This window comes from Macaca mulatta, chromosome 1 (assembly GCF_049350105.2).
Source record: "Macaca mulatta isolate MMU2019108-1 chromosome 1, T2T-MMU8v2.0, whole genome shotgun sequence".
In the NCBI taxonomy this organism is placed as follows: domain Eukaryota; kingdom Metazoa; phylum Chordata; class Mammalia; order Primates; family Cercopithecidae; genus Macaca; species Macaca mulatta.
In genome coordinates this window covers 71,982,984-72,005,873 of record NC_133406.1, presented here as the reverse complement: position 1 = coordinate 72,005,873, position 22,890 = coordinate 71,982,984, and the positions used below count along the sequence as shown (strand labels likewise).

The 22,890-nt window shown below is 43.2% G+C and overlaps 1 protein-coding gene across 1 annotated transcript in view; it reads right to left on the bottom strand.

The window, feature by feature from the left end:
- Positions 1–21,792, bottom strand: part of SMYD2 (SET and MYND domain containing 2) — a 55,471-nt gene extending 33,679 nt beyond the window's left edge. The window contains exon 1 of the mRNA XM_001106482.5: positions 21,559–21,792. Coding sequence (XP_001106482.2) covers positions 21,559–21,731 — 173 coding nt within the window. The 5' untranslated portion in view covers positions 21,732–21,792. The remainder of the gene's footprint in view (positions 1–21,558) is intronic.
- Positions 21,793–22,890: the final 1,098 nt, after the last annotated feature.

The window sequence follows — 22,890 nt, the reverse complement described above, 5'->3', positions numbered from 1 at the left end:
CTTTTCAGTGTTGGCAATATGATATATACATCATTTCTACTATCTATCCCAGTGGTTCTCAAGAACGTCTGCAGACTGCTGGGGTCCTGGAGACCCTTTCAGGGAGCTGGTGAGAGACAGAATTCAGATTATTTGCTTTTTTTCTCACTGTCTTAACATTTGCGATGCAGAAGGTGTAAGGCATAAAGGTTCCTGGAGGGTAGTAAACCTTCAGATGCCTGAGTGTAAATCAAAGCCCAGGAAACACTGTATTCTTTTTTTTTTTTAGACAGAGTCTTCCTCTGTTGCCCAGGCTGGAGTGCAATGGTGCAATCTTGGCTCACTGCAACCTCCACCTCCTGGGTTCAAGCAATTCTCCTCCCTCAGCCTCTTGAGTAGCTGGGATGACAGCCAGGCGTGATGACGCCCAGCTAATTTTTGTATTAGTAGAGACAGGGATTCACCATGTTGGCCAGGGTGGTCTCGAACTCCTGACCTCAGCTGATCCGCCCGCCTCAGCCTTCCAAAGTGCTGGGATTACAGGCATGAGCCACCACGCCCGGTCGGAAACACTGTATTCTTTACTGCCACACTGTTAATAAGAGGGGGAAAGCCAGTTTCACGAGTGTCCCTGACATTTATGAAATTAAGTTTACTAAATGAATATTAACTTTACCAAATCTCGATTCTTAAGTATATATCTCTTTGGCATTGTATAGTGAAGCAGGAAGAATGCAAAAAGTATTTCTGCTTTGTACTGAAGTCCAGTGGCTATGTCACGAAAGAGCACTGGTGTGATCACTGGCGTTGTAAACTGAACTAGCCACTTTCTTCTTGGAACATTCCTGGCCTTTTCTTTCTTTCTTTTTTTTAACTTGAAAGAACAGCTTTAGATAAACTGTGGTTATTCAGACTTGGGCATTTGGCAGATATATTACTGAAATGAATGAAGTGAGCCTGTCACTTCCAGGAAAACAACACTTGCTGCCAATGATAAAATTTGAGTTTTCAAGGAAAAATTAGAATTTTGGGAAACACAGATCTGCCATCCTGAGCCTGACAGCTTCTCAATACTGAAGACTTATCTGATGAGACTAGTGATAATATTAAGAAATATGATTTTTTGATATGGTTTGATAAAATGAGTCAATTTTCAGGAGAGCTGTACAATCGAGGTAACTAATTTAATTTTCCAAATGGCCAATGACACTGTTTCAAAAGTTATGCATGGCAAAAAAGTCATTCCAAGTGTAAGGGAAGCCAATAGATTTTATGTCATTGAGTACATAAAGTTCACAATATGGCTTCTGATTGCACATCACAACTTTTAAGACAACATCAATTATCAAAGTTTAGTGATGAATCAAATAAGAACATTGCATGTAACTGAGAAAGGTATCGAAATACCCTTCTCTTACCAATTACATATCTATGTGAAGCTTTATTTTTACTACATAATCCAACTAAAACATGACAGACTGAATTCAGAAGCATATTTGAGAATCTAGTTGTCTTCTATAAATCCAGACATTAAAGAGACTTAACAAAAATTTAAAACAAAAACACTATTCTCAGTAATTCTCTTGTTTTGGAAGATATTTCTCACAGAAAAATGTTAGAATAGTTGTTATTTCAAAATGAAGAAACCTTCAAAATTTTCTGTTTAACTTGACATATGATACATAATGACAGATATAACTCATATAAACAAAAGCTCTCTGCGATTCTCAATAACCTTTAAGAGTACAGAGGGACCCTGAAACCAAAAAGTTTGAAAACTGCTGATCTATTTTAGTAATCTCATCAGGTCTAAGAAGAAGCTATTATTATTCCTATTTTCCAAATGAAGATAATGAGGGTCTTAGACATGAAACAACGAATCCAACATGGTCATTCCGCAAGTAGGTGGCAGAATTGGAATTCACAGATCTTGTTTCCATCATGCCGGAGCATCCTTCCTTGAGTACTGTGACAATGGTTCAGGAGGGGAGACTCCATGCAGCAAAAACAGTCTTTCTACGAGAGTGGATAAGCTAACAGTAACAACACAGCATGGGAGAGGCATGCTTTACTCTAGTCTGCATAATGCCCGGGCTCCAGGCTCCAGTGGTATCCCATTAATGTCACTTTGCTTTAAAGATAGAATGGGGAGGGGATCCAGGATCATTTTTCAAAATGAGATACGGGGAGGGAACATCCACACAAGAGCGTCTCTCAACTCACTATGCTCCAGGAACCCATTTCACTTGAAACAGACTGTAAGAAAGCAAGGATTGATGTATTTATTGTGTACATAGGTCCTTCCTCTCATTCAGTACGGTGAGGCTACTTGTTTCTCCAACAGATCCTGGGAGAGTCCAAGCTGGATCATGTCCTCTAGGAATCTGGTGAGAGAACACTGCACTCCTCACTAAAAACTGAAAAGCTCTGCCTGGCTCTAGGGAAGACTTTACTACACGTATGCTCAGTGAACCAAATACCTGGTTATATGCAAATTTTCCTTTTTTAAAATAGTAATTTCAACTTGTATTTTAGATTCTATGGGTACATGTTCAGGTTTGCTGCATAGGGATTTTGCATGATGCTGAGGTTTGGAATATAAATGATCCCATCACCCAGGTAGTGAGCATAGTGCCCAACACGTAGTTTTTTTAGCCCTTGCTCCCTCCCCTCTCTCCTTCCTGGTAATCTCAGTGTCTAATGTTGCCATCTTTACGTCCATGAATATCCAATGTTTAGCTCCCACTTCAAAGTGAGAACACGGCTGGGCGCGGTGGCTCACGCTTGTAATCCCAGCACTTCGGGAGGCCGAGGCGGGCGGATTATGAGGTCAGCAGATCAAGACCACCCTGGCTAGCATGGTGAAACCCCGTCTCTACTAAAAATACAAAAAATGAGCTGGGCATGGTGGCACATGCCTCTAGTCCCAGCTACTCGGGAGGCTGAGGCAGGAGAATTACTTGAACTCAGGAGGCAGAGGTTGCAGTGAGCCGGGACAGCGCCACTGCACTCCAGCCTGGGCAACAGAGACTCCATCTCAAAAAAAAAAAAAAAAGAAGTGAGAACACGAGGTATTTGGTTTTCTGTTTCTGCATTTGCTTAGGATAAGGGCCTCCAGCTGCAACTATGTTGCTGCAAAAGACACAATTTCATTCTTTTTTATGACTGCATAGCATTCTATGGTATATATGTACTATGTTTTCTTTATCCAATCCACTGTTGATGGGCACCTAGGTTAATTCTGTGTCTTTGCCAGTGTGAACAGTGCTACAATGAACATTTGAGTGTCTTTTCAGTAGAACAATTTATTTTCCTTTTGGTATATACCCAGTAAAGGGATTGCTGGGTCGAATGGTAGTTCTGTTTTAAGTCCTTTGAGAAATCTCCAAACTGCTTTCTACAGTGGCTGAACTAATTTACATTCCCACCAACAATGTATAAGCATTCCTTTTTCTCCACAGCCTCACCAGCATCTGTTGTTTTTTTATTTTTCTGGAGACAGGGTCTCAATCTGTTGCCCAGGTTGGAGTGCAATGGCATGATCATGGCTTGTAATTATGGCTACAGCCTCAAACTCCTGTGCTCAAGCAATTCTCTCACCTCAGCCTCCCAAGTAGCTGGGACTACAGGGACACACTATCATGTCTGGCTAATTTGTTGTCTATTTTGTAGAGATGGGGGTCTCATTATGTTGCCCAGGCTGGTCTCAAACGCCTGGTCTCAAGTGATCCTCCTGCCTCAGCCTCCCAAAATGCTGGGATTACAGGTGTGAGCCACTATGCACAGCCACATCTGTTATTTTTTCACTGTTTAATAATAGCCATTTTAACTGATGTGAGATGGTTTCTCATTGTGGTTTTGATGTGGATTTCTCTGATGATTAGTTATGTTGAACAATTTTTCATGTTTATTGGCCACTTGTATGTCTTCTTTGCCCACTTTTTAATGTTTTTTGCTTGTTCAATTAACTTCTTCACAGGTTCTGGATATTAGACCTTGGTCAGACGCATAGTTTGTGAATATTTTCTTCTACTCTGTAGGGTATCTATTTACTCTGTTGATAGTTTTTGTGCTGTGCAGAAGCTCTTTAGCTTAATTAGGTCCCACCTGTCAATCATTGTTTCAACTGCTTTTGAAGACTTAGTCATAGTTCTTTCCCAAGGCCAATGTCCAGAACGGTATTTCCTAGATGTTCTAGGATTTTTACAGTTTGAGGTCTTATATTTAAATCTTTAATCCATCTTGAGTTAATTTTTGTATATGGTAAAAGGTAGGGGTCCAGTTTCATTCTTCTGCATATGGCAAGCCAGTCATCCCAGCACCATTTATTGAATAGGGAGTCCTTTCCCCATTGCTTATTTCTGTTGACTTTGTCAAAGATCAGATGACTGTAGTGTGCAGCTTCATTTCTGGGTTCTCTACTCTGTTCTGCTGGTCTATGTCTCTGTTTTGTACCCATACCATGCTGTTTTGGTTAGCATAGCCTTACAGTATTATTTGAAGTTGGGTAATGTGATGCCTCTGGCTTTGGTCTTTTTGCTTAGGATTGCTTTGGCTATTTGGGCTCTCTTTTGGTTCTACATGAATTTTAGAAAGTTTTTTTCTTATTCTGTGAAAAATGACTTCAGTAGTTTGGTAGGAATAGTGCTGAATCTGTAGATTGCTTTGGGCAGTATGGACATTTTAACAATATTGGCTCTTCCAATCCCTGAGCATGGAATGTTTTACCATTTGTTTGTGTCATCTCTAATTTACTTCAGCAGTGTGAATTTTCTTAACATAGGTCTTCTTGGGCCAGCTTGCCTTCAGAGAAGAGAAGAAAAGCTAACAATTTTTGATAGCTACTGTTACTGATAGTGAATAACATAAGAATCGGCTTTGATCTATTTTGGTTTAAGCAATTCTAGATGAGGTGGGGTGGGGGCGGGTAGGAAGCACTGTTTAAATTATTCAGACGTGTGCTTCAGTTCTTTCCACAGCTAGCAAGAAATTTAAACTCTTCGTAAGTCTCAGGGCTGAAATTCAAACTACAACTTGCTGAGCTGGTACCTGCACTGTGCATGTGTAGTACATGTGCTGGAGAGAGAAGGAGAGAGATCCTGTGAGTGTTCGACTATTACTGACTGAAGAGTTACAGCCAGAGAGAAACTTCATATGGGCTATCCATTTTCGTTGTAGGAATATACAAAGCAGTTGGAATAAACTCTGTTTCTACAAAAGACCAGTCGTAAATTTTTCGTTTGCAATGTAATATGATCTGAATTGTTCAGGAAGTTTGGGAAAAGACTGCGCAGAATAAAGAAAACAAAATTTCCCTAAAAAAAAAAAAAGAACTGAACCCCAAAGGAGTGGAACAAAAACGAAAGTGTAGAGTGAATCACTAATAACCTCTCACAGTGGTTCTCAACCTTGGCTGTCTGGGGCAGGGCTCATCAGTTCTCATTCAGTTGGTATGTGTCCGGCCCAGGCACTAGGACTTTTGGAAAGCTCCCAGGAGATTCCAATGTGCTTCTAGAATGTGGAGTCACAGGCCGATGGTAACACATTTGGGTGGAGTGGCTTTTTCATGTGGAAATTGCTGTATACAGTTGAAGCACTCTGCAAGGCAGATTGTTTAGATTTTTCTGATATTCTTAAGAATGAATCACAGGATGGATCAGATTGTTTAACCACCTTGATGATGAACGTTTACATAAGAATAAAGTAGCTGACCCTGTCTTTTTCTAATCTGTGATGACGACGTATCCTAGAAGCAGGTGCAAGTTTTAGGAAAAAAATCCTCAGGTTTCGTTCTGCTGCTTCTTGATTCCTGTCTCACAATTTAGGATGAATATGATGAGTTACTCTTCCCACTTCCCTCTCTCAAATCCTTTTTTCTTTCTGGTACTTGATGTGCTATGTGATCTGGGGCAAGTTATTAGTCCTTTCTGAACCTCAGTTTCCTTCACTGTCAGATAAAGATATCATTTCCACCTCATAGGTTTGCTATGAAAGTTAAATGAGAAAATGCAAGCAAACATTTAACACATCGCTTAGAACACTGTAAACGTTCAATAAATGCTGGGTACTACCACACTTATAATTAGTCTTTGTGCTTTTTTTTTTTAAAGTGATGTCAACTATTGAAATACCATCAGCACAGTCTCACTCAGACTCACAGCTAGAGGATCTATGTTTCTAAAGCCTTTGTTTTATGGGCAAATATCTACCCTGCTGTGAACAGAAGGGCTCTTTGAACGTAAGAAATAGTTCCATCCACAAAGGAAGAAAAGAAATGTTACAGGAAAATGCAAGTATTTGATTATTACTGACTGCAACAGAACTTAGAAGACACGCTCCTGTCATTTCCTACTGGAGGAGACACACACAGCGATTAATTTCCTTGCTTTTAAAAATCGGAAACCATGAAGATCAACAAGTTAGAAATGTAATTAACAACTCCTGCTAGTTAACGCGTTGCCGCAGGTGCTGTTGGTCTAGATAAAAAGGATTTGATTCTGTAAGCTCCCTACTTTCTGCTACTGAAATGAATGCTTAATGGGTTTCACCATGAAAGAAAATGATACTGGCATAGACGGGGTTTGCAATAACAATTACTTTTAACTAATGGTGACAGAAGAAGTGACAAGTCTGCTCTGTTGAACAGAGGCAGCCCCAGCCAAATGAAAAAGAGAAAGGGAAAAAAGCCCAGCAGCGCAATATAACTTCACCATAGGTTGAAATAAGACAATCAGAAACAAAGTTAGCCTCCCACCCAGCGAGGGTGGTTATCCTAGCAAGGCCTCCAATCTTGTTTAAGAGAAATAAAAATTGGAGGAATTGTGGCAGAACCCTATTATAACCCTGGTCAGGGGACAAGGATAATACTCAGGCTACAGGTTTTTGTGTGATAGTGAAAGGTGCTCCACACATCACTTTAATCCACAATGTAACAGTGAACAGGACCCACGTGCAGCAGGGGGCTTCTTCCCAGGGCTGTGCTGAACCTTCGCTCAGCACCAGGCTTTGTTCTGAGGCTTGTTAAAAGTTAGAACCCGCATCCTCTTGGGGAGGCAGGAAATATTTAGGGCAGTAAGGTGGCAACTAATAGGTTTTCCCAACTATTGGAACTGGAGCTGTAATTTACAAGGAGGAAGCTGGGTTTAGTGGTTAGGGTGATGGCTGACCTAGTTACAAAATAACACAGATTTGTTTTCATGCAGGCTCTGGCCCAGACAAAATTTACCTTTGCCTTAGAAAGAAAAAAAGAAATTCACAAAGCTTATGAATATAGGAGAGAAATATTTAGCCTGTGAAACAGCGAACATTACATTTTCATTTCAGCTCCTGGACACCTATATCCGAAGCTCCTCTTGTAGGCCCTGCACAATTTCTAATAGTTAAAGCTCGTCCAAAGAATGAATGTACGCACTTTTAAATTTCACATTTTCCTCTGGAAACGCTCGGTCTTAACTTTCGTGCAAGGTCAGAATGACACTTCCTTGCTACTTTTATCTTTACTTCTCTAATGCCTTCTGATTGAAAAGTCAAAAGCAAAAAAACAACGAATGCCTTTCTAACTCAGTTCTCTCATAAAGGAACTGACAATAAAATAATATCGACTGTTTCTTCCAGTTAAATGACAGATGTTACTATTAGTACCTTGTAATGTATACCAATATTATTAGAGTCCCCTATGCTTGCTGTTGCATAAAACTCATGTGATTAAATATCAAGGAAAACAACAACACCAAAGTAATATGAATTTAACTACTTGAAAACTTAAAATACTCCTAACAGTATTCCTCACTTCAACATTCTGTACATAAAACACAAATAAACCATGGTAAAAATTCCTTTATAGTCTAATGCTAATTGTGAGTTCCCAGAACATGGTCAGGTCCGCTGCAGCAAAACATGAGTGTTAACTACCTGTCCAGACAGACCTGTTCTGAATCTTACTTACGGGAAAATGTGTGTTTTTTGTTTGTTTGTTTGTTTGTTTGAGAGAGGGTCTTGCTCTGTCGTCTAGGCTGGAGTGCAGTGGCGCAATCTTGGCTCACTACAACCTCTGCCTCCCAGGTTCAAGAGATTCTCCAGCCTCAGCCTCCAAGTAGCTGGGATTAATTACAGGCATGAACCACCATGCCCAGCTAATTTCTGTATTTTTAGTAGAGAGAGGGTTTCACCATGTTGGCCAGGCTGATCTTGAACTCCTGTCCTCAAGCCATCCGCCCGTCTTGGCCTCCCAAAGTGTTGGGATTACAGGCATAAGCCACCGTGCCTGGCCTGGAAAATGTTCTTTTTAATTGCCTACAAAAGAATTTTAAGAGTCGACATTCTCTCATCCCCTCAGTTTTATTTTCTTGCAAACAAAATATAAAAAATTGAATTACCAATTTGTTTAGGCGAATTACCCCCAATTGTGGACTTTACCTTGAAAACTTAAACTGATCAGATGCCATCTGAACAGATTTAGCAGACATTTTTCTTTCAATCCTTATTGATTCTATTTGTATTTCTCTGAATGAAGAACATTTTTTATACTATAAAATCTTGCACATAAGGCAGTAAGAAGACATGTTAATCTATCATAGCTAAGTAATTTATATTCAAAAGTGTTATTTTCTAGGTACAAAAGTACTGTGCTACAGCCATACTGGGAAATAATATAGTTGTTAAAAAAAAAAAAAAATTGAGCAGCTGGGCGCGGTGGCTCATGCCTGTAAATCCCAGCACTTTGGGAGGCTGAGGTGGGCGGATCACCTGAGGTCGGGAGTTCAAGACCAGCCTGACCAACATGGAGAAACCCCGTCACTACTAAAATTACAAAATTAGCCAGGCATGGTGGCGCCATGCCTGTAATCCCAGCTACTCGGGAGGCTGAGGCAGGAGAATAGCTTGAACCCAGGAGGCGGAGGTTACAGTGAGCCAAGATCACGTCATTGTACTCCAGCCTGGGCAACAAGAGCAAAACTCCGTTCCCACGCCAAAAAAAGAGCTATTTGGGGAAATCTGCCCTGCCTACATGAGAGTGGTAAATAAATATAAATATCAGGCAAAATGATTCAGCATCCAAATGGCCCACATGACCCGGAATTGAGAGCAGAAAGCTACCCCTAGGACTGAGCTCTTTGAAGACACAGAAGTTAGGGAAATAGCACCTACTGAGCATATTGTCTTACTCATCTCTGAAACTCCACAGTGAGAGCACAATGCTTGAAAGAGTATGATGTTCAATAAATACAAATAGTAAATTATTGCAAAATACAAACAAGTTGATAAATAAAATGAAAGATGTGTGGGCTGAAGTAGTCAAGAAAAAGCTTTGGACCGGGCGTGGTGGCTTATGCCTATAATCCCAGCACTTTGGGAGGCCAAGGTGGGTGGATCACCTTAGGCTGGGAGTTCGAGACCAGCCTGGCCAACATGGTGAAACCCATCTCTATGAAAAAATACAAAACTTAGCCAGGCGTGGTGGCACGCGCCTGTAATCCCAGCTATTCAGTAGGCTGAGGCGGGAGAATCGCTTGGATCTGGGAGGCGGAGGTTGCAACGAGCCAAGATTGTGCTATTGCGCTCCAGCCTGGGTGACAGAGAGAGACTCTGTCTCAAAAAAACAAAAAAGCAAAACAAAATAAAAAAAGAGAATCAGAAAAAGCTTTGGAAAGAGATGCAATTTGATCTGAATCTTTCTTGAGTATAAACAAACGGAGGCTCTAAGGCCTTACCTAGGAAGAAGGCAGAGGATAAGGAAGGAAATATTACAGAGAAAAGTATTCTAGATGACAAATGGACAACAGGAAGAATGAAGAATGACATTCCTCAGCTTTGCAAAGACCACCCAAATTGAACTTAGAGTCTAAGTCAAAATGCAGTGAGGGATAATGCTGGATATGATGGGAGGGGCACTTAGTAGGGAATCTGTCCTGAAGAAAGCAGGGAGTCAATGAAGAGTTCTGAGAGTATTTACAAGGAGTCATTTCCAAGAACGAACAGCTGCAGATTAAGAGAGATGATGAGGCCTATGCAAAGGGCCACTAGTAAGATAAGATGCAGAAATGAGACTAGTACCTTTCACAAATATTTACTGCAGGAACAGAGGCTAGTCTTCTTGCTAAATCCTGGGGTTACAAAGATGAGTAAGACCTAGTTCATGCATACAAGGAGTAAGTGTGATAAAGGAAGTTTGTATGAGGTGCTGTGGGAGCAAAGATGAAAGGAACTAATCTAGCCTGCAGAAATCAGGACAGATTTCTCAGAACCAAAGGAGAGAGCCAGGCAAAGAGGGACACGGACAAGAGAATCAGCAAGGTGCATATATGTGTGTGCACATGTGTATTCATTACTATAAGCAATTTAGGACGACCAGAGTGAAAATAACACAGCAGAGCAAGCTAGACTCAGATATGGCTCCTGAGGCTTGGCCTGAGGGTGTCCATCAGGAAGCCCTTAATCTACCATGGAGTTCTATCAGGGGCAATCCTCAGATTCACAGACAGAGTTAGATCAAGAAAGGTGGGCTTCTCTCTCTCTATCTCTCTCTCTCTGCACCTAGAAAATATTTAGTAGCTGAGTATCTTGTAAAGCTGGAACATGTGCAGAAATCAATTAAATACTGGATGAAATAGATTTTTCCTAAATCCCTACTTCCTTATTAACTTGAATGTTTTAAAGTTTAAAAAAAAAACAACAAAAAAAAACACCCTAAAGGGTTTTTTTAGATTACTGTTTAAAATATTTACTCAGGTGGCCAGGCGCAGTGGCTCACGCCTGTAATCCCAGCACTTTGGGAGGCCAAGGCGGGTGGATCACGAGGTCAGGAGATCGAGACCATCCTGGCTAACACAGTGAAACGCCGTCTCTACTAAAAATACAAAAAAATTAGCCATGCGCGGTGGCGGGCACCTGTAGTCCCAGCTACTCAGGAGGCTGAGGCAGAAGAATGGCATGAACCTGGGAGGCGAAGCTTGCAGTGAGCCGAGATCGAGCCACTGCATTCTAGCCTGAGTGACAGAGCAAAACTCTGTCTCAAAAAAAATAAAATAAAATAAAATAAAATAAAACAAAATATTTACTCGGGTGTATGGATAGGTCATATTTTATTAACTTCTAAAATATATCTACCCAGAGCTGCTGCTATTTTAACCAACATAGGGATGTTGCCAATTCATTGGACCTAAGTATTATCTTATCAAAGCTCTCTCTTAGCTTGTGTCAGTCATGAGACAGGGTGTTGTAGCTGTAGGGGTGGAAGCATGTGATGTCCTTCCTCATTCATCACAAGGGTCATGGCCAACACCCCTGGAAGAAAAGACAGATTAACAAGATAAAAACATAACAAATTGATTTAGTCAAAGTTTTTACGTGACACAAGATCCTTCAGAATGAGAGCCCAATAACTCAAGAACTCAAGGAAAACTGCCTATGTTTATGCTTAGGTTCAACGAAGAATGGACAAAAGGGTATGAGCTAACAATGGTAATAGACTGACGGGCAGGGAAGGTCACAGAGTCTTTGCTTCTGAGGCCCTTCCAACCCCCTTCAGTGGAGAGTGCTCTGTATGCCAAAGGGCCAAACTTTGGGGTATCACTTTCTGAGTCCCAACATGGTTAAACATTCTGGTTAACAGAATGTTCTTCATGACATACGTGGATGATCAGAAGAAAGAAAAACCTGCAAACCTTCCTGCCTTTTATACAGCATCTGCTGAAGCCTTACAGAGTCCAAGGAACTGGGGGTAAAATAAAGATGAATAAAAGCTGCGGAAAATAAGCTCCATGGTGGTAGGGATTTTTGTTCCTTTTCTTTGGAGTTGTTTTCCAGAACTGTAGAACCCACTAAGTGTCCATAATGTTTTTGAATGAGTTAAAAAACAGAATTCCTACCCTTAGGGAGTATACTATTGGCTCATAATTAAATGTGTCTTATTGTTGAGGTTTTAAGAACATATGAGATTATCGCTGTGAACAGCAACTGTCACTGTACCACGGATTCATGGAATTGACAGAGAAGAGATTTTTCAGGTGGTGGCAAATGAGCAAATGTTTCCTACCCAAACATCACCAGAGTAAGAAAAATCACCATCTCCTCAAAAATATGAGCCAGTACCTACATCCCTGAAGAGTCTTTCTTGGTACCCATAGATTAATGAGAACCCAGATTTCAACATAACTCCTTCCAAGTGCCAAGACATAAAATCCTTGAGATTTTTATCTGGCTCTAATAAAAACCTGTATCTTTTTGGACAGCCAGATTATCTTATCATGTCCCTCCCCCAAGATACGTTCAGGTCTTCAAGCCCTGTGTGAATTTCACTTCTCTAGCAAGTTGTCCTTGTTTCTCTTCTCCTCCATGGTGACTCTGTGTCCCCTGGGCACCAACACACCCTGTGCATCACAGAGCACTCACTAAGACACAACTGTGTCTTTGTTATTATAGCACGCATTCATTTTTATCTCTAGGGACTATAAACTTGCCAAAGACAAGCACTTATGAATTCTCAGATCTACTTTTTCTATAAAAGCTAACCCAATCCATTTTAATAATATACATGCAATATTTCTACCTAGTCATCCGAAACCTTCCACTTCATGTACAAGAGTCACTAGATTTTATGTTAATAAATTGACATAAGGAGTCCCATACTATTTTTAAATTTTTGATTGAAGAAGAATCTGAGAGACACAGCTGGATTCTCAGCGAATGTATGGACTAGAAAGATAAGTTGTTTCCTGAACCTTCAAGACTTTTTTTTGTATTATTTTCCTGCTAAATTGCATATTTCTGTCCTTCAGAGAAGTCTTGAAGAGATCTGATTTCCTTCTGTTCTATTGTGTTGGTGTGAACGCCTTTGCAATTGAATAGGAGGCCGCGGAGGGTGGCAGGAACAAGTCGGCAGAAGTTACACAAAGTGAGGTGTGTGCTTTGTGACTGGTTACAGCTCTAATGAGGCCAAGGTCATGGGTTCAACCCCTGAAAAGGCAGGTACTTCAGTTAATTCCCTGCCAAAGGACTGCACCCCTAAACTACTGCAGATTTCCTAGAAATCCAAAGAAGTGAACGTTGGGGATGTGGGTGGGCTAACAATGCAAGGTCCTGAGAGGCAAAGGAGACCTCAAAATGCCCTGCCTCCCCCAAGTGTCAGAACAGGCCACTCATCAGGAGGAAGGGGCCAGTGCAGGGGCCCCTGCCCTGACACAGCTACAGAAAAACGCTGAATGAGCAGGAGGATCAGAAGAGAGCTCAAGGTCTGAATCTGCCAAGGACAATCAGGGTAACTTGTTCTAGGTGTGTCTAGTTCCCGAGTGATCATCAGGACACACATACACACGTATTCAAAGATACACAACGAAACCCATAGAGGAGCTGCCTGCGAGAAGAGCCAGAAATGAGAGGGGACGTTCTGAAAAACCAAACTTGCCTTGCACATACCAGATAAAAGCATGCCTTGAACTCAGAAGTATGATTACCTCAACTGTACATCTGAGGTCCAAAAAAAGATGTGTGTGGATCGGGGGGAGTGAATTTAGTTATTCATGACTCCAGGAAGATAAAGCATGCTTGTAATTATTGATGGCTTCCTTCGAGGACAGAAATAAAGTGGCATAAAATAGTAATTATTTCATATTTTTAGACTGACAGGGAAAAGAGGAGGGAATATTAACCTAAGTTCAAAGCAGTAAGCCTAAAACACCCAAATACAGTAGAAACTTCCTTTGCAATTCTCTCACTATATCAAATCTTAAAAGAGACAATTTTGCTGTCCTGAATTCTCACGAATTCTGAGCTCTCCCCAAGACCAGGTTCCTGCCAAACTATAGCAGTGAGCCCCGTATCTTTTCAAAGAAATGTAACATAGTTTTACAAGAACCTTCTCACAGGTGGTGTGCAACTTGCCTGTTCTACAGGAGTACCAACCAGGGGCCTCCTTCTACCGCTGCACCATAAATTCCATTTCCACAACTCAGCGATTTAACTTCTGCAGAGAGAGAGCCTGAAGGATGGATTTGCTTAAGGAGCAAAAAAAAAAAAAAAAAAAAAAGGCTGTGGGCTGATGCTGCCCTATCACACAGTACAGAAACAAACTCTTTCTTTTCTTTATTATACTCTAAGTTCTAGGGTACATGTGCACAACGAAACTCTTTATATGTAGGTATAAAGGCTGAGATGACTAACTCTGGTTTAGTCCTAGCGTAATATTAAAAATATTCCAAGCCCACAAAAGGACCAAAGCCTCGTGTTCTTTTTATGTTTTATTACATAATAATTCATACATATAAAAGAATATGTGTAGCTCTTATGCAAATTTCAAAGCATTATAATCTAAGTCCATATCAGCATAAGATATAGATCTAAAATGGCTGAATCATTTTTTAAAACTTAAAACAATTCTTTAAACAACGCATTCGTTTGTTAAGTTGTTGGGCAATTATAAATTGTGTTCAATCAAGGAGATATCAGAGATGGATTAAGTCCCCAGTCTCCAGCGAACCACACAGTAGTAAAGTAGGGTTAAGTGCCCAGGTGAACCACACAGTAGGTTCAGGCCAAAGGGGGCACCGAAAGATCACAAAAAGAACACGGGGATTTCGCTCCATCCTTGAAGGTCACGGAGTCCAGCCTTTAAGAGGCACTCAATAAATATTTGACAAAAAAGGTGTGAAATTCAGAGAAACTGCTTAACTTCTCTAACACTCAGTTTCTTTCTATGTAAAATGGAATAAGGCCCTGTGTATACCAGCCATCCTTGGAAGGATCAAAATAAGAATGTATCTGGAAATGCTTTATGGGCTGCAAAGAGCAATATGATTTAAAGAAATGCCATTTTATACAGGTTCTTCAGATTTTTTTTGATTGAGAGGATTCTGTGCAATTGCTTTGGGGAGGGAAAGGTGTTAGATGGTGGTTTTAACTCACCAGGGTTTGAATTTCACTTCAGGATATCCTGCTGTTATTCTGTCTCTTTCATCTGAAATCGGTTCCAAACGTGCAGCTTGGTCACTGAGTCCCTATAAGCTATAACAGAAATTATGTTCCCCGCATATGAAAAATTAACGTGAGTTACAGCACCTGGCACATTTGAAGTCTTAAAGGCCGGCTCCTTGCTGCAGCTGAAACAATTGTGCTGAACGTAAAAGGCAGAAAGGAGCCCTGATATCCTTGCAATGTGGAAAATTCTGTTTCCTTCCATTTCTCTCTATAAATATTTGTTTAATCTTATTAAAAGAATATTAAAGTGCTTAAGCACTTTGGAGTGAGAAAAGGCTCTTTTCTGAAGAAGGTTTACCTGTGTAGGTATGTTATATTATTCCCATTAGGTTTTGAAAAATCCTGAAAACTGACCCCAGACGCCCATCGTTAATTCTGGGGAACCCAAGGTTGAGAAGTGCTGGTTGTGGCTATGGGTCAACAGGCCATCTTTTTTTTTTTGAGACATAGTCTAACTGTCGCCCAGGCTAGAGTACAGTGGCAACATCTCAGCTCGCCACAACCTCCACCTCCCGGGTTCAAGCGATTCTCCTGCCTCAGCCTCCCGAGTAACTGGGATTACAGGCACCTGCCACTATGCCCAGTTAATTTTTGTATTTTTAGTAGAGATGAGGTTTCACCACGTTGGCCAGGCTGCTCTCAAACTCCTGACCTCAGGTGATCTGCCCACCTCGGTTTCCCAAAGTGCTGGGATTACAGGTGTGAGTCACCGCGCCCAACCAATAGGCCAGCTTAATGGTGATTCCACTGGTCAACAATTTCCAGTATTTCCTTCCCAGTATCCACTCCTCCCCACAACTCCATAAAAACGCCCCTAAAATTGTAATATTTTATTACACAATTTAATTAAGTTAGAAACATTTAGCCAGCAGAGTTCATTAACAAGTATAAGAGATCAGGCCAGGCGTGGTGGCTCATGCCTGTAATCCCAGCACTTTGGGAGGCCTAGGCAGGCAGATCACCTGAGGTCAGGAGTTCAAGACCAGCCTGGCCAACATGGTGAAACATCGTTTCCACTAAAAATACAAAAATTAGCCAGGCATGGTGGTACACACCTGTAATCCCAGCTACTCGCGAGGCTGAGGCAGGAGAATCACTTGAACCTGAGAGGCGGAGACTGTGCCATTGCATTCTAGCCTGGGTGACAGAATGAGACTCCATCTCGGAAAAAAAAAAAAAAAAGAGATCAGGCTGTGATTTTGATGGCTCACTGTGTGCTAGGGTTGTACTGAGTACCTAACTTTCTTCACTCTGTCATTTAATTCTCATGCTGAGCTTGGTAGGGTGGGTGTTCACATGCTTTTATTTTTTTTGAGATGGAGGCTAGAGTGCAGTGGCGTGAACTCAGCTCACTGCAACCTCTGCCTCCTGGGTTCCTAGGTTCAAGCCATTCTCCTGCCTCAGCCTCCCAAGTAGTTGGGACTACACCACACCCGGCTAATTTTTGTATTTTCAGTGGAGACAGGGTTTCACTGTGTTGGCCAGGCTGGTCTCAAACTCCTGACCTCAAGTGATCCATCCGCCTCAGCCTCCCAAAGTGTTGGGATTACAGGCGTGAGCCACCATGCCCAGCCCGTACTTTTTTATTTTTATTTTTTTAAGAGACAGGGTCTCACTTTGTCTCCCAGGCCGGAGTAAGTGATATGGCTCACTACAGCATCAACCTCCTGACTCAGGGGATCTTCCCACCTCAGCCTACCCAAGTGTAGCTAGGACTACAGGCCTGGGCTACCACAGCTGGCTAAACTCAATACATTTTTTGTGTGTGTGTGTGTGTAGAGAATGAGGTCTTGCTACATTGCCCAGGCAGGTCTCAAAATCCTGGCTTCAAGCGATCCTCCCACCTCAGCCTACCAAGTGCTGGGATTAATGGCACTGGCATTAGTATGCACATTTTACAGATAAGGGAACCTGGGAGTTCAGAGAGGTTAAGTGATAACTGGCCTAAAGACAAACCATCTGGAAAGAATGAAATCAGAATTCAAACCCAATCCACCTGCCACAAAGTCCCTGCTTTGCGGTTTCAACTGAAATAAGGTCATGCACTAACGACATTTCAGTCAATGACAGACCACGTGAACAAAGGTGGTCCCATAAGATTGTAATACTATATTCTCACTGTGCCTTTTCTATGTTTAGATCTGCTTGGATACACAAATACTTACCATTGTGTTACAATTGCCTACAGTATTCAGTACAGTAACATGCTGTACAGGTTTGTAACCTAGGAGCAATAGGCTACACCATACAGCCTAGGTGAATAGTAGACTCTCTCATGTAGCTTTGTGTAAGTATACTCTAGCATGCTGGCACAAGGACCAAACTGCTTTACTAAGGCAGTTCTTGGAACATATCCCTGTCATTAAGTTATGCATTAATGTACAGGAAACCTTGAAATACTGAAAGGCGGAAAGTGAAAACAGCATTTCCTTACCTAACATACAGATTGCTGAATTTTGTATTCTTTAATGGAACTTTTTACAGGAAATCTGTTGTATGTATGTTTTAGTCTTACCACCTATTTTATAAAACTACAACTAAAAAAGAAGGGGAATCCCTTTATTAGAGCACGTAATTCAATTTTTTTTAATTCAGAAAACATAATGATTTAAATCCATCTGAAGCCACTTCTCCCCCGAGACAACTCTGAAAGCATTCTGAGGAGAGCCAGAGTCACAGCAGCCCTGGGGACAAGGTCCCCTTCTCATGCACAGCTTCAGACAGCCAGAACCAGGGTTAGTTCACAGAACTTCAGGAAAACAGCATTAGGATTTCATGGCCCTTAATACTGATAAAGATCAACTAAAAATTATTCTGCCGGTTTGATAAAACAAGAGGAAAGCTAAGATGAATACACTAGGGAATAAATCTGGGGGACATGAGAAAAAAGTCTTTATAACTGCTGAAGCAGGACACCTTAATCACAGCGTTTGGCTCATGCAAACAATTTATTTTTTAAAACAACTAATCTAAGCCAGACATGACCAAAATTCACTGAAACTGGGTTCTAACAGCTCTATTCCAAGGAGGCTAAATGGGCTTTCCTGGTTCCCCACTACACTCAGAGGAAACAAAGAAATGACAATAATCTCACCCTTAAATAACCCATGAGCCAAGAGAACAAAATATCAAAAGGGAGACATCTGCCTACCTGAGGAACGGCACACAGAACAAATATTTAAATGGAACCCTGTCTCCTTCTGAGACAAATCACATTGGGTGTTAAAATATGTCTAGGCCAGGCGCGGTGGCTCACACCTGTAACCCTAGCACTTCGGGAGGCCGAGGCGGGCAGATCACTTGAGGTCAGGAGTTCGAGACCAGCCTGGCCAACATGATGAAGCCGTCTCTACTAAAAATACAAAAATTAGCCGGAAATTGCTTGAACCCGGGAGGCGGAGGTTGCAGTGAGCCAAGATCGTGCCACTGCACTCCAGTCTGGGCAACAGAGCGAGACCAGATTCTGTCTCAAAAAAAAAAAAAAAAGTCTAAAACTCAGTTTAAAATACAACATACTTGGCCAGGTGCGGGGGCTCGCGTCTGTAATCCCAGCACTTTAGGAGGTCGGGAGTTCGAGACCAGCCTGACCAACATGGAAAAACCCCATCTCTACTAAAAATAGAAAATTAGCCGGGCATAGTGACGCATTCCTGTAATCCCAGCTACTCCGGAGGCTGAGGCAGGAAAATTGCTTGAACCCAGGAGGCGGAGGTTGCGGTGAGCTGAGATCGCGCCATTGTGCTCCAGTCTGGGCAACAAGAACTGCCTCAAAACAAACAAACACATCTATATATCTGGAAAAAAAAAAACCCGCCAAAAATGGTGATAAATGGCCAAAATATGTATGTGTGCGTTTATGTGTGTATGTGTGTATAAAGTGTATCTGAGAAGTCTGATAGGGACAGGTTCCAAGTGGAAGAAATTTATATATTATTAGGAGCTGCCTTCTAGCAGCTCAGGCAAGATATGCATCTTCTCCAGTGGCACCCACCAGACTGAGAAATGTGATACAAATTAAAAACTCCCCAAACAAACCTTTGTCTGAATTGCTCTGACCATAAGAATCCCATTCTGTTGAGACTTAAGACATTTTCCATTATTTCTCAATTTGTAGAATATACTTATTCCTACCTAAAGAAATCACTTTTCTTTCCTTCAAAAAAAAGTTAGATCCTGATACAATTAATATGACATGGAAATTCTTGCGTCGTTCATTTATCTTAAGCAATACTGTTTACGTTAAACTTCCGGCAAAAGAAAGGATAAGGGGTAGCTTTCTTTTGGGTGTGTGGGGCTGAGGCAGGCAGCAGATTTTGACCTGTATGTATGAACATTTGCAGAATTCTACTCCAATACTTTGAGGCCCTATGGAGGAAAACACACGTTCCTCTCATACATCTGGACAGACTGATTTGTCCTAGGTCATATACGAATTGTTGACAGAGAAACTGATGCTGAATCTATCAGATGATCTAACCACTAATACTAAACGATTCAGATTTCATAGAAATCATAAAGTAGGGTACACAGATATTTCTAATTGCGTAAGTATCATGGCTGTCATTTCTTCTGTATTATTTTAATTGATTTCAAAAAATTCTTTGGGGAAACAGAAAGGAAATAAACTATGGGTATTGACAGAAGTTCAGGGAAATCAAACAGAGAAGGGGTTTGCAAGTCGTAATAACACGCCATTGCAAGTTGCAGCCCTGGTGAGGGACCCAAGGCAACAGTGAATAACACTAATAAATGTCAATCAGAAAAATGCAGTAACAAAAAAGGCAGCAAACTGTCACATATGGCAGAATAATCCAGGCTGAATGCTTGTGAAGTTGCATCTCACTATCCACTAATGTTCTAAGGTTGGGAGTATGTGTAGTAGAAACAATTAGGAGACTTACGGCTAAACAGAAGCATCTCTCAGTTCTTCTAATCCCTTCTAAACCCAGAGGGATTTGATCTTTCATTCACTGGGGGCCAGGAACGGCAACTACCCATATAAAGTAAGCACCTACTATGTGCCTGGCATCCATGGTCTTAGGTGATGGCTTCCAGGAATTGCCAGGATCCCTGATGGAGGCTCCTTCGGTGCTGCCTGACCTGCTTTGCTCCTGCCACTGCAGACACCCACGCTGCTGCAGACTCCGAGCCACAGCAAGGCTCAGAAGATCAAGGGACCAGTCACAGCAGCCTTTTTAACTTTGGGAAAACCCAATGCTCACTTCACTCAAACGTTGCAAAGTGGTGCCATGACCCTTTAGCTCTTGGCTCACCAATTCAAAGAGCCACATCACATACAGCCCTTAAGCTGCCCACGGCATGATTCCGTGTCTAGTTCCTTTCCAGGTCCCCCCAAGCGGAAGACAGTTCTGGCAGGGAGTCTGGGCAAGATTACTACAATATTTAGCCTTTGTCCCTTCTTTTGCTACGTCTTATTGTAGAATAAGGCACACAGGTCTGAGAGATTGAGTATGCTGGACCTGAGACCTGTACTCAAAAGGTCCCTGCAGGACTGCAGGTCAGCTTAATCCAGCCCAGGAATCTCCATTTCAAAGATGAAGAAACTGAGGTTCAAAGAAAGCAAAACACGGTCTCTACTCAGAGTACTGGAAGGCCTGATATAAACTTAACCCCAAAGCCATGCCTCCTGCCTTAGTCAATTTACTGAGCACCTAACCAGTGAGAAACAGGCAGAAGTGAATGAGGCCAGATTTCACTCCCTTCACTACTGGTGTGAATGGATAAAGGTAACCCCACTTTCTCTCTGGGCTTTAGTTTTCTCATCTATTAAGTGAAAAACAGGATCGAATTGGTGATTTCTGATGTGCCTTTCAGCTCTGAAACTCTCATAAGAGTTGAGGATATAATTATATGTGTTGGTGTGTGCCAATGTATATGCATCATATATACAAACACAGGCACATATATACATATGGTATCTTGCAATTAAATACCGTTAGCAACCACACATCTTGCCCAATCCCTTACTGCGACCATGTCTTCCTATTTCCAAACCAAAACTGGACACTGCAACTCATCGTTGCAGCGCCTCAGAATCCAGGGCGTGTGGTCAGTGCTCACTGGCGTCCCTCCAAACACCCATGTAAGCGTACTTTAACACGTAAACGTACTTTACAAGACATATACTAAGTCATTAAATTCCTTGGAAGAAACAGCCAATTTGAAGCAGGGCTGGCCTGTGGGGAGCAGCATACACCGCAGGAAGTATAAGTTAAAGGTGACAGCCCGTGGCTGCCCAAATTTGGGGCTCCACTGCCAATGCACCGGGAGGGCAGTGAGTGCCCAGGCTTGGAACAAGCCTGGCTCGGAGCTCACATTTGAAGGCAGGAACCTGCACTCCCGAGTTTGCGCATCCTGCGTGAGCAACTGAAAACGTGCAGCGCAGGGCGTGCAGTGGGCACCGGTCCTGTTTCCTCTCGCACGTGGTGCCCGGCGTGAGGCTTCAGCGCGGGGCCTCCTCCCCTCCCCGCCTCCCACCCCGCCCTAGAGGCCGGCGCTAGGACCCCGCGAGCCGCACGCACTTCCTGGCGCCGCGATCCAAGCCTCCCGCTCGGCGCCCCCGGCTCCCGCCCGCCGCCGCCGCCCTACCTGGCGAAGCAGTACTCGCAGTGGTTGCCCCGCTCGTTGACCGTGAGCACGTAGGCATAGGCCGGGCAGGAGAACAGCAAGTCCCCCACCTGGAAGGGCTGCAGAGCCCGCAGCCCCCGGCCCTTGCCCGGGCTGCAGAAGCGCTCCAGGCCGCCGAGGCCCTCGGCCCTCATGGTGGCGGCGGGGCGCGGGCGCCGGCTGTGCCCGAGCTGCGGCTCCTGGCGAGCTGTTATTGGAGACGCGTCACCCAGAGCTGCGGGGGGCGGGGTGGGAGCCGCCCGGCGGACACGGCGGCGGCTCCCTGCTCCCCGGAAGGGACGGCGGCCCCGCCCGGGCCTCGCGCGCCCCCGCGGGGAGGGGGACGGGCCCGGCGGCCCCGCCCTGCGCCGGGACCCTCGGCGGCCGCCCCGCGCGCGCTCCGGGCCGTTTCCGGTGTGGCCGCGACAAAGAGCCGCAGCCCCTGTGGCTTCTGCGAGGAGGGCGTGAGGCGTGTGCGCCTCCGCGGCGTCTCCACGGAGCAAGCGGGACGCGCCCTCCTCGGTGGGAGGGGGGTCACCTGCGCGGAGCAGGTATCCCAGGGCCACCCCTAGACAGTCAGCCTGGCCCGAAGGATGACCACCAGCACCCGGTAAATAGAAGGGGGCGAAGCCGGCCCCCAAACCCTACGTTCACTTGCCCTTGTAAAGACCCCTGAAGGCAGTGATCGGGAACGCCAAGGAGAAAGCGGCAGAGGGGAAACCACAGTAGAGAATTTTGCTGTGCAGAGGGTTGACGTGTACTTTTCCAAGGTTAGAGGTTTTTAAACCTTGTGGCTTTAATGGGAACGTAGTTTGCCCTCTGCTCCTCTAGTAGAATTACATTGACGGAAGAGGAAATGCACTGGCCAGCCCAGCTCACCGAGTCTCTGCATGCTGCGAACGATGCAGAGGAAGCCAGAGATAACCTTGCCTTCAAGGAATTTAGGCTGTTGGGGGATAATGCGATGCTGTGGCCAGTGTCCAGGACACTGCGCTAGAGTTTGCAGTGGTTTTAATATGCTTGACCACCCACCAACTGTGATCTTAGAAAAGTCACTTGGGTTAGGAGTCAGAGGATTTAAAGCCCACAAAGCCTGAAACGTAAATCCTGTACACATGCACGCTATTACTTTTCATATGAGAAAGGAAAATATAATCCGTGTTCCACATGATTATGTAAAGACTGGAATTGACGTACATGCAGTAAAGACTAAAATTGTGACGAGATCATTTAGCAGAAAATACTACTTCAAACTAGAACCTCAAACAGTTACCTCTGTAAGTTCAGGACTGGTTTAGCAAGGGGAAAGGATGA